This window comes from Pelmatolapia mariae, linkage group LG6 (genome assembly GCF_036321145.2).
Source record: "Pelmatolapia mariae isolate MD_Pm_ZW linkage group LG6, Pm_UMD_F_2, whole genome shotgun sequence".
NCBI lineage: Eukaryota > Metazoa > Chordata > Actinopteri > Cichliformes > Cichlidae > Pelmatolapia > Pelmatolapia mariae.
In genome coordinates, this window is record NC_086232.1 from 2,067,181 (window position 1) to 2,079,162 (window position 11,982).

Here is an 11,982-nt window from a genome sequence, read left to right on the forward strand (position 1 = left end):
GGAATTCACCAGTTTAATGCACAAAACTCCCTTAAATGTTTATAAAAGATTTGAATAACACATTAGAATACTGAGTTTTTCAGAACATTTCAGAATATAAAAACAAAATTTATCAAGACTGATCATATACAGATTAAATATGTGATTATTGCATTAAATGTAACCTCTACATCTGTTTTAGTGCAATTTGTCACTGGATGTGTTGCTAGCTAAAGCTCCAGCTGATGAATTTCCAGGGAGAGAAAAGAGTGCACGCTAACTTCATTTACAAAGATGTAAGAAAGGACAGGATTAGCACTGCTCAGTCACAGTAACTTGATAAACTGCAGTCTGTTTCTCTGTTGGTCCCGCCCACTTTACCCCTGAGCATAAAGGCTATAAAGATGCTGCTGAACCTAAAGTGATGAGCCTGTTTTAAAAACGTAAGGAGTACAAAGTGCAGATATTTGACTTAAATACAGGAACTAAGTATTTGTACTTTTGTACTTAAGATGCAGGAACCTCTGGATTTCTGGATCCACCAGCTGTGTTTTCATCATGCACACTCTGTTGTAATTAAGTACAAATACTTGAAAATACCAGTTCCCACCTCTGTGAATTATGTCCCGGTGATAATTGGTATTTTCTGCAGGTGCTTTATTGGAGCTGTTAGCTACTGTACGTAGGAAATGAGGTTAGTGAAATCTCATACCAGAATGTTAAAGTTGCAGAACAAACAGGTGAACATGGATCACTGCAAGTTCATCACTGAGACCAAGGTTCTCAGTCATCCAGCTCATTGTAGTCCAAGGAGCTGGGAAAGAAAAGCGTCTGGACTTTTTTAAGTGTCCTTGAAGACGTTTCATCCAAAAAGCTTCTTCAGCTCTAAGAGTAATTGGTGGGAGTGTCCCCAAGAGGGTCACGGACCCCCTATTGATCCTCTGCCTCATCACACGAGCCGAGATGTGAAAACAGGTGTGGGTCACAATCAGCTCAGGTTTCGAGTGAACCCAGGTTTTTAAACTACAAGCAGTGACATCCTCCTTGATCAAATCCAACAGTGTGGTCTGATAGAGGGAACGGAGGCAACCAAAGGAAGTAGCATATGAGCAGTAACTGTGTGAACATGTCTGACGTTTTTAGCTACATGGTGACTCTTCATTTGCTTTCTTGGAAGCAAAAACAAAACTGCTCTCTGCTCCTGGAAACTGGGTTTGGTGAGCCATCTGATCAAAGATGTGTTGCATTTAAGTCAGTAATGTTGAAACCGGATTTATTTTGAACACAGGAAAAGTACTATCAGATTTTGATCCATCATGCAGTCCCATATAGAAAGCATCTGACTGGTATGAGTTTGCTTTTGCAGCATGATAATGATCCCAAACACACTGCCCATGCAGCAGAAGTATATCTGGATAGAAAAACACACCATATTACAGCAAGACCTGGACATTATTGAAGCAGTGTGGGATCAGCTTGACAAAGAACAGAAGATTGCCATTCAAAGAGTTTTGAAGACCACTGAAAGAAATGACAGAGAGCTGCCTCAGAGAGTTTAGAGTTGAACAGTAAAAGTGGTAACATCATTTGAAGGCATAGCGTACATTTTCATTGCTCAATTCTAAAATCTACTCTAACCAGAATGTCAGCAGAATTCAGCTTATTGTGCAGCCCTCCAAAACAGTCCCATTTTCTCATTTTGCCCATTAGAAATTGTCCTCGCCTGATGTCGCCCACACTGTAGAGGTCACCCCACTAAAACATGATCCACTAGCTAATCGTTAGGAATGACACATTGTATATCCAAACCTTTATATCTTTGCAGGAAAATATGTATGTATACCTGCAACAAGCGTGGTTTGTGAACAGATTTTTTTAAAGCTAGGGAACTTATAAAATCAAAAAGAAGGCAACTCGGCCCAAAGTAGCTGAAAAAGTTCAATAAGAGTCTTTCTAATGGACATAGTTCATTGGTTTTTCTCATTCATCTTCATTTTCTACAAGCTTAATTGGCTATATTCATTTCACCACAGACGAAACGTCTGCAGATAATTGGGCTACACAAAGACACCCTGGCACAGAGTTGTCACATGTCACTGTGAGGGTGGTGACCAAAGTCTGAGCTAAAAGTCTGACTCGTGTTTACAGGAAAGAGGACGACAGCATCACAGCGCTTCATGTGCACGTTGTCTTTACTGCATGAACAGCAAACAGGCCAGACGTTTCTGAATGAAATGTAACACGCCACAGAGATTAGACATGGACAACATGAATAATAAACCAAACAGGTTTTGTAACAACAGGTTAAATCAGGACCAAACATCTGTGAAACTACAGTGTGCTTACTGAATGTAAAAAAGGAAAAACAAACGTGTCTAAAAATTGGTTCACTATGTAACAAATAACAGTTCTGATCATTAATATTCAAAAGGTTTGTAACAAAGACATGAATGCAGCAATGTCAGTAACCCAGATGATCCTCAGTCTGTGGAGACACGCTCATTTTATCACCATGGAGTCCAGGGGTCAGCCAATCAATGTGCAGGACACATCTGACATCACCTGGGTGAGGAGTGCAGAGGTTCTGTGTTTCCATCATGCACACTCTGTTAGTCACTGTGTGCAGTTTCTCAACCCGGGGCTCAACACCCCGGCTGGGACCCGTAGATGTGAAGTTTGTGGACAAGATGGATATAATCCACACTTTCCTCATGGATGAGACTGACCAAACAAGTGACTCTCCCTCCATGGAGCATCCCAATTATAGGATTATTATTATGAGATATACTTTTTTTAGAAAAGAAAATGTATTTGAGGGTCTCCACAGATTTATCACATGGCTCTTTATCGTTTATCAGAATGTTTAAGTCCTCAATTACATGTTAAGGCAGAAACCGAAGCCTTCTCTGTTTGAAAGTAAAATTAAATGATGGGTGGATAAAACACAGCAGGGTTTATAAACCTACATTCAATGGCAACTACACACAAATAACACAATGAAGGAGGAAGAAAGAAATGAAACTCCTGTTGAACGGAGCCCAAACTTCAGCCTGACTCACTGCTACTTAGTCTACAGCAGTGCTGAGATGGAAGCTCACTGCTCGGGTCAGTGTCAGCAGTGAGCTGTGTTCGTGTGCACCGCCCGGTGTCCTGGTGTTAGAGCAGCAAACAGTGCTGCCACACTGCTGCATGGTTCTTAGGGGGTTACTGCAGTTCACACAGGATTCTATATCAATGCCTCATTTTCATGTTTCTGCACAAACGGGAACCAAGCACAGCCGAGAAGGCTGGAACTACTTCACTGATCCCAAGTCAGCAATTATTTGATGTATTATTTAGTCTATTAGATTAAAATGTAAACTTACACATGCATTTAGTCAAGTTTAAGAAAAAAGTCCTTTGCATTTAGAGTTTTATGAAGTCAAACTAAAAACAAAGGTGGGCTCGTCAGGTAGGGAGTTACACCTGAACTACGACGTGTTTTACACCATCTGTTAAAGGCAACTGCAGAACACTGGTCATTCACAGCAGACTGGAGACCAGATGAGAAACTGGGGGGAGGATCACTGAATCACCGCTACTTTAAATCAACCTGACTACTAACTGCTTCCAGTCAGGGCCTGTAACGTGTGTCCAAAGAAAGAAACAGCTGACTGGGAGCTGCACACAGTCATGGTCAGCAGGTAAAAACACTCAAAGAAGAAAACACAACAGAAGCTGATGGAATGTGTGTGACGAAGCTGCTAAATGGTCCACATCAGTAACTAACTAACTGCATTTAAATTATTAAAGATTAAAATAAGTCATTAGTACCATAAAACTGTAACATGTACTGCTCCTGTGTTGGACGTCTCCATCATCAGCCCCCACCAGCCAAGCTCCTCCACCAAAGAGTGACCTCAGGTTCTCTTCACACAAAGGGAACTGGGGTGGTTTACTGCAGTGGCACCGCTGTGTGAGTGCAGTTTGCTTTGATACTCTGCTAAATTACATATTAGAGACATTCAGGGAAAGGGGCGGGGCCTGATTCACAAGTAAACAAACAGAACACTCTGAAGAGGAGCATGAAGACAAAGGTGGAGGAGGAGCTAGCTGACCCACAGTGGACTCACAGATTCCATTAACAAGTCCAGTGTGAGTAATACAAATGGTCCTATTTGTCCTTCTTGGATTCAGACTCCACCCCCTGGGCTTCAACTCCCTGCTGCTCTGGCTCCTCCTCCTCGGGCACTGGGGGGAACTGGGATTGGCTGACCTTGTCTCCTCTGGTCTTGCTGAGCTTCTTGGATTTCTGGTAGAGTTCGTTCAGGTTGAACTCTCGGATGATGTTCTCCTGATAGAAACAAACCAAGCATACAAAGTCTTAAATATAAAGACTCTTCTGTGGAACAAAGTATCAAGTATATGGATCATGAGGGGAACAGCTGACACTATATAACTGAACTGATGTGCACGTTTCTGGAGCTCACAGCTCTACCTAAGCTCTGCCTTTCCCCTCAGCCCCAACCAGTCAACCCTGACCCTGATTAGAATGAAGGGATCTTCCTGTTAAAGGGGAGTTTTTCCTCTCCACTGTGGCCAGGTGCTAACTCACAGAGGACTGTGTTAATATTGGGCTTCTGTCACTTATTGAAGATAATTACAACAACTCAATTTTTAATTTCAGTCTTAAGTTTTTAAAGAAACATGTTTCTTATCCCATGTCAACCCTGCAAAGAAGAAGATACAAAGTTACTTTTTCATGCACATATGTCAGATGTAAACATTTGTAATAAACAAACATAAATCTTCTGGTTAACACCACTTACCTTCAGCATTTCAGATATTTCCTTATTTTCTATAATTGGAGTAAATGTAAATAGGATTCTGAGTAACAGTCACACACTCTGATGGAACAAACGGTGACATCAGGGTCAGACGACGCACTGCGGGGCAATATGGCTTTTTCAGATAATGGATGAACTTGCTTTCTCTTTTTCAGATTACTTTGCACATCGTTCGCTCCACTGACCACGTTTTAACTGACAAACAGGATGCTACAGTGCCATGCGACCAAGTCCAGGTGTTACTGTGGTTGCCGTGGTTACTGAGAAAAAGAACATCTTTGATATTACAGGTATTCACCTTTAGCACACCAGCAGCAGTGGTCTCACCTCAGTGAAGCTCCATGACACAGCCCTGCCCTTCTTGTCCACCTGAGGGCGCCGCATAACTTCCTTCCCTCCTTGGAACAGCACCAACGATGGAAGCTGCTTGGAGAGTGGAGATGCTGACACCTTGTACCTGCAGAACAGGGAGTGCTCACATGTATGTGGGGAGCCAAACGTCACAGAGAAAACTGATTTAAAAGGGTCTTACTTTTTGGAAACCTCTCCATAGCGTCCAATGTCCACTTTGCCAAACTTTAGGCCAGCACAGTTATACCTATTCCACAGAACAGAAGGCACTGAAGTTACTCCTGAACGCAGATGAAGACACACCACAATTTCACCAGAGGATGGTCTCAGCCTTACTTGAGAGAGAGATCAGCGTACACAGAAGCGAAGGACTGGCACTCTGGAGACCAGTTGGCAAAAAACTCGACGATCCACGTTACACGGCTGTCTCTCGCCAGTTCATCCTGGACACACACGGTAAACACACAATTTAAAAAAACACAACTGGACATAACTGTGTTTCACCAACAACCAAACCTCTACCACCAACTCTTCCACTTGTACTCACATCAATAGTTTTGTCACTGAAGTATTTGATGTACTCGGGTCCCATGTACAGAGGAGGCTTACAGGTCATCAAAAACACTGAAACACACAGAAGATCATAGCAGATGGACCTCTCCCTCACACTCAGTCTGCTGGTTTTTCGGCTGACTCGAGGAAACTGTGCTGCTCTCAGCAGGATCTCACATATTAGTGAACTTACTGTGTCTTTGTATGTTAACATATTATTTCCCTTGTCTACTGAGGGAACGTCAGCCCAATAAGCATCAAATGAAACACACCTTATTTTCTTATATCTCCAGTTTTCAGCGTAACTCACTTCCAGCTTCTCGTTTCAGATTTTTATGACTGATCGTAGCACACTAAACATCAACTCATGACAACTCTAAAGGCCTTTGATCCGTTAATTCATCACAATCTTAGAATGGACAACTGGACAAGTAGATGACGTTCAAACTTCACACCAAATCCAAATCTCATTTCTTCCCCTGAGTCTGACCCCTCTGTCTCGATCCCTTGCTCTGCTGTTTTAACCAGTTTGAGCCTGTGACTCTTTCTTATTTAGAGGATGTGGTCGGCCACCTGAGGCCCTCTGGTTCCCCAAATGATCCTGTCCCACCACGATTTTTTAAGGAGATGTTTCCTAGCATAAGCCAGGCTGTTCTTGCTGTTATAAACAGCAGTTTAATATTTGGTGTAGTCCCTGCTAATTTCAAGCATGCATTAGTACAACCCCTGCTTAAGAAACCTGCTGTGGACCACACTGTATTGGCTAACTACAGGCCTATCTCCAAGTTGTCTTTAATGCCTAAAATCTTAGAGAAAATTGTACACTGCCAATTGGTGGATTTTTTAAATGAGAACGGTATCCTAGAGGTCTTCCAATCAGGTTTTAAAAACTTTCATAGCACTGAGTCAGCACTCTTAAAGGTTTTTAATGATATCCTCCTTTCCTGTGATTCTGGTAATCATGTTCTTCTTGTCCTTCTTGACCTAACAGCTGCTTTTGACACTGTAGACCACAACATTTTACTGACTCGCTTGCACCATCTTGCAGGCATTCGTGGTACTGCTTTGAAATGGTTTAGGTCTTATCTTTCTGACAGAACTTTTAGTGTTAACTTTTTAGGGTATGAGTCCTCCTCTGCCACTTTTCAGTTTGGGGTCCCGCAGGGCTCAATTTTAGGGCCTCTGCTTTTTTCATTATATTTACAGCCGCTGGGGACCATCCTCAGAAGGCATGGAATATGCTTCCACTGTTACGCTGATGACTGTCAGATTTATCTGCCTCTGAAGCAGAAAGATGCCTTCTCTATTAAACCACTTCTAGCATGTCTAGAAGACATCAAATCTTGGATGTCCCTAAACTTTCTAAGATGTAATTCAAGCAAAACTGAGGTGATTGTGTTTGGTCCCAGCGGACCTTGTGAACCCTCCGCTATTGACTTGGAACCCCTGGCAGAGTATTTTAAACCTGTCAAGTCCAGTTTCTATTATTTAAGGCGTTTGGCAAAGGTAAGACTATTTTATCTCAGCCGCATTTTGAAACAGTAATGCATGCTTTTATTTCATCTCCTTTGGATTACTGTAATGCTCTGTATTTTGGAGTTAGTCGGTATCTTCTCTCTCGTCTGCAGCTGGTCCAAAATGCTGCTGCACGACTTTTAACCAGAACTTGTAAAAGAGAGCACATAACTCCCATCCTGGCTTCACTCCATTGGCTGCCTGTATATCTTAGAGTTCATTTTAAAACTCTGTTTGTTTTCAAATGTTTAAACAGTCTTGCCCCACCTTACCTCTCTGAGCTTCTTCATCCTTACACCCCGCCCCCCCCAGGTCTCTCAGGTCAGCTGACCAGCTGCTCCTGGAGGTACCCAGGTCCAAGAGGAAGCTCAGAGGGGGCGGGGCCTTCTCTATTGCTGCTCCTAATCTGTGGAACAATCAGCCCCAGCACATTAGAGAGGCCCCTCCAATGTCCACTTTTAAAACACGTCTTAAAACCCATTTTTACTCCCTGGCATATGACAAGGAGTAAAAATGATTTTATTGTTTTAAATGTAATTCTAATTCTCATTTTATGCTATTTTACTTTTTGCTATTTGTACTAATTGTATTAATTTAAATGTCATTTTAATTATCATCTTATTTTTATCCTTATTTTTTTTTTTTAACTTATTGAATGTATCATTTCTGGCATGTCAAGTGTACAGCACTTTGTGTTCAGCTGGGGACTTGTTCTGAAAGTGCTATATAAATAAATTGCTTGCTTGCTTACTGTTGCATATATACATGTTTGCACTCTCTAAGGCCCGGGGCACTTGTACTTTTGATTATTTTGATTTTTTTTATCCTACTGCGGTAACAAACTCCCTTGCGGGATGAACAAATGATCTTTAGCCTTCTCTCTCCTGTAGTTTGTTTGGCCCTGTTCTTCCTGTTAACGTGGAGTTCTCCCCACCAACGGTCTCAGTGATCCTGTGGGACCTGACGGTTTCTGTGAGGTGCTACTGTTTAAACAATGAGCTGACAGACCTATGCAGAGCGTCAGGTAGAGCAGCCCCATCCTGATGTCCAGTCTGAAGAACAGGATCACATTGGCCACTTTGCTGAACAGGATGATGTTGCCCACATGTTGCTCCACAGTTACTGACACAAACGACACAGAGACACTTTCATGTTTTAGTCAATGCTATAAAACAGATTAGCAGCAGATAATAAACAGTCCTAATGAATGATGAACACGATGATGCAACATCTTTCAAATTCAATTTAAAAGCCTCCTCAGGGCTCGCAAAATCGCTAGCCCGACGTCCCGGGGCTAGCGATTTTTCCAGTCGGGCTACCAAAATCCATCTCCGCCCTGCCCGTCGGGCTATCATAGGAAGGAAAAATATGTGTCAATGCTTTTGCATTCTTTCGCAAATGTAGCTGGGTAATTATGTCATCGGCATGGATGAGTCACTGTCAATATGTGACATATTGAAATCGCGTTTGACTTTGTGCTTGTTTTTTGCTTTCACTTTCACTTTGCGATCGCGCGGACTGTGGATAGAGAGCGGCAGCACTGATTGGTGAGTGACAGATTAATTGCGCACCAATTCCTCCGACATCATCTTATCACTCATTAGCTTACTATTCAAACATGACAAGTGAAATCTCCCACAGCAAGCTTAAACATGTCATAGAGGTTGATTGCGCAGAGAATTGCTGACCGTTATGTAAGTACGTGTGTAAAAGCAGATGGATTTACGCCGGTATTTTAGTTCTGCAGAGCCAAATAAGACAGGTCAGGATGAAGAAGGGGCAGCCAAAGAAAAGCCTACCACAAAACGCAAAAGTTACGACAAATCAGACTATGAGGCAAAAAGAAAGCGCAGCTTTTTTGGTTTCATGGACAAAAGAATTTCTGTGGTTGGAATATGATAAGCTAAATAACATGATGTTCTGCCAGGTGTGTCGTGAGTTCCCTCGATTTCTGAGTCAACAAGCGCCTTTGTTACTGGGACCAGTCATTTTAAGAAAGACCCCATCAGAACCCATGAGAAATGCAAGAAATGCATTATTGCCCAGTCTGCAATATCTTTCCCAGAACAAACACCAATTGCAAAAAACATACTAAAAATAAACAAAGCACAACAAGAAGTCCTGAAAAATCTGTTTAGAACAGCGTGGTATGTTGCAAAGAGTGAACTACCACTGGCAAAATTTAGCAGTCTTTGCAAATTTCAAAAAGCAAATGTCCTAGATCTTGGTTCCACTTGCCTCTTACCCTTGACTTCAGTGGAAATGTCAGATTCAGGATCTGACACAGACTGATTCATGTTCTACGCAGTTCTTACAAGTTCATAGAAATTTCTGTTCAATTTGAACCAAATATTTGAGTTGATGATTGCAATTCTAGTTGTTGTAATTTGTGTTTTAACTATTTTTTGATTGGTGTTTTGTTTCCTTTACCATATTATACTTTAATGTATAATATGGTAAAGGAAACAAAACATCAATCAAAAAATTGTCCTCTTTTTTTAATTCGGGCTACTTAAATTTATTTTGGGCTACCAAAAACTGAAGAGTGCTGCCCGAAGGGCTACCAGGGATTTTGAAATTTAGCGAGCCCTGGTCCTGACAGAGAACATCACAGGGCGCTGGATAGCACACAACTCATCCACACTATGAAAAAGACATTTACTCACTCGCCCGGCGGTTCTTCATCATCACGATGGCACTGAGGAACATGAGGATCTCCACCTCTCTCTGAGAACACAAACATGGCCTTTGTTACTCTGCCGTCTCTGCTCCACTCTCACAGCCTCTACAGCTCTGACACGATTTGCTAACACTTCATTTTAACCCAGCATTTCCCATTTGACTGGTTGTTGTTTACACCTTTGTTACTCAGCTGATTTCAGAAACAAAAACAAAACTGTGAGATGAACAGAGAGAACACTAAGATGATTTTCATTTTAGCTCTGGACAGATTTTAAAGCCCTGTTCTGATACTTGCACAGGCGCTGTATCTCTTCTGTCAAAACAGCAACTGCAAATAAAGCACCACATCTGCCAAATAAGTCATTTACAGTGATGTACAACAGTCAGGTTGTGAGGAAACAAAGGCATGAACAGTTGTTTCTAATTCCAATTTGGACACATTGTTCTCATAGATGTAAAACACAGGATTGCATGAGGCTAGATCATCAGTACAAACAGTTGTGCCCAAGTACAAGTTACTCAGATATGTCACCACTTTGGCAGGATCTACAAGAAGACCAATCTGTCTCCCACAAATGAGAGGAAACAACCCCAGAAACCAGCAGGGCTCAAGCCTCATGACCTGGAAACTGCTAGAACACCAGTGTCTGTCTTTGCTGTGGAGGGGCTTCACCCTCTCCACAGCAAGCTCCACTCAATTTTGCAGCTTCCCATATGGACAAGCCGAAGGCTTCTTGAGAAAGGTTTTATGCCCGGACATGACGAAGATTGAGCTCTTTGGCTATAATAACAAGACTCATGTTTGGAGGAGTAAAGTTGAGGGAAACCTAAGAACACCGTACCAACTATCAGGCATGGCGGCAGTAGCATCATGCTCTAGGGCTGTTGCTGCCAGTGGTACTGGTACTGCACAATGTGGATGGAATAATGAAGATAGAGGAGAAGGACTACATGCAAATTCTTCAACTTCACCTCAGATCAGTGGCTAGATGGTTGAAACTTAGAAGCAATAGGATGTTCTACCAGGACGAGGATCCCAGGAACATCACAACTGGTTCTGCAGACTAATGTTAAGTTTCTGGACTGGCCCTGACCCCAATTTGTGGACTATGCCTGGGCTAAGAAACCAACCAATTTAAATGAACTCTTCCAGTTTGCAAAGAAAAGTGGTCAAATATCCAGACAAGATTGTGCCAGAAGCTTATTAATGACTACCAAGTGTCTGGTTGGGGTGCAACTTTGTAAGAGACATATATTCTTTTTCTTTCTTTTCTTTTTTTTTAAAGGTCACTACAGATTTATGCAGTACACCAAAGAACAGTTTAAAGAAACCATTAAAAGCCCAACTTTACCACAACATTCATGAGTGTATATAAACTGTAAGAGCTCTAACGGGACATTAAATTCGGTTCCATTTGGCTTTTCTTATTATTACTACTACAACCCTCATTCTCTGTGATACCCCGACTTTGCCTCCCCTCCTGCAACCTTCAGGACCAACACAGTAACACTGACACCCCGTGTTTATTCTTGTATTTTAACAGACCTTCATTTATATGCCGTAAGCAATAAAACACATTAATCAACAGCGGAAAACTACAAATGAGTCGTTTCCACTTGAGTTGCTTTTTGGTCGTTGTTTGGCCTGACAGCTAAAGTCATCTGGCCCTCGTTACCATAGCCTGTGCATTGGTCCAGCATTCACTGACCGGCTAGCTGCTAACACATTCGGGAAAACGACCAGACTTTCTGGCTTTTTCTACGGACCCAGTCGAAGTCGCAGGAGTTGCCGTCTTCTCGCTGTGTGGCCAGACGGTCACAGATGCCGGGCGTCTTGCGGACAGCTAGAAATGCTATAGACATGAAGAGAGATGCTACATAATATGGCTTCAGCAGCCACTTGTACACCTGTGGGAGATGGTACAGAAAAGCGAATAATGGCGTCAACAAAGCCATCTTGAAGCTAACTGTCGTACTACAACTAACCCGAGAAATAAACCCCGTAAAGACGGAGGTCAGCAGTGCTAAACCGTTAGCTTCGTATAAATGGCTCTGCGTTAGCAGAGCAACGTGAAGG

General features: G+C 42.2%; 1 protein-coding gene across 1 annotated transcript; it reads right to left on the bottom strand.

The window, feature by feature from the left end:
• Positions 1 to 2,153: 2,153 nt before the first annotated feature.
• Positions 2,154 to 11,982, bottom strand: tmx2b (thioredoxin-related transmembrane protein 2b). Its single transcript, XM_063475623.1, has 8 exons — positions 11,673 to 11,982; positions 9,890 to 9,950; positions 8,232 to 8,345; positions 5,704 to 5,780; positions 5,493 to 5,599; positions 5,338 to 5,403; positions 5,133 to 5,262; positions 2,154 to 4,312 (listed from the first exon to the last, which is right to left on the bottom strand). The coding sequence occupies exons 1-8, from the start codon at positions 11,859 to 11,861 to the stop codon at positions 4,133 to 4,135; spliced, it is 924 nt and encodes a 307-aa protein (XP_063331693.1). The 5' UTR covers positions 11,862 to 11,982; the 3' UTR covers positions 2,154 to 4,132.

Excerpts from the sequence above, each read along its gene's own strand:
- tmx2b (XM_063475623.1), bottom strand. The coding sequence starts at position 11,861 with ATGGCTTTGTTGACGCCATTATTCGCTTTTCTGTACCATCTCCCACAG. Across the intron at positions 5,600-5,703 it reads TCAGTGACAAAACTATTGAT|GATGAACTGGCGAGAGACAG; the intron begins GTGAGTACAAGT and ends GTGTGTGTCCAG. Across the intron at positions 5,404-5,492 it reads TACGCTGATCTCTCTCTCAA|GTATAACTGTGCTGGCCTAA; the intron begins GTAAGGCTGAGA and ends TCTGTGGAATAG.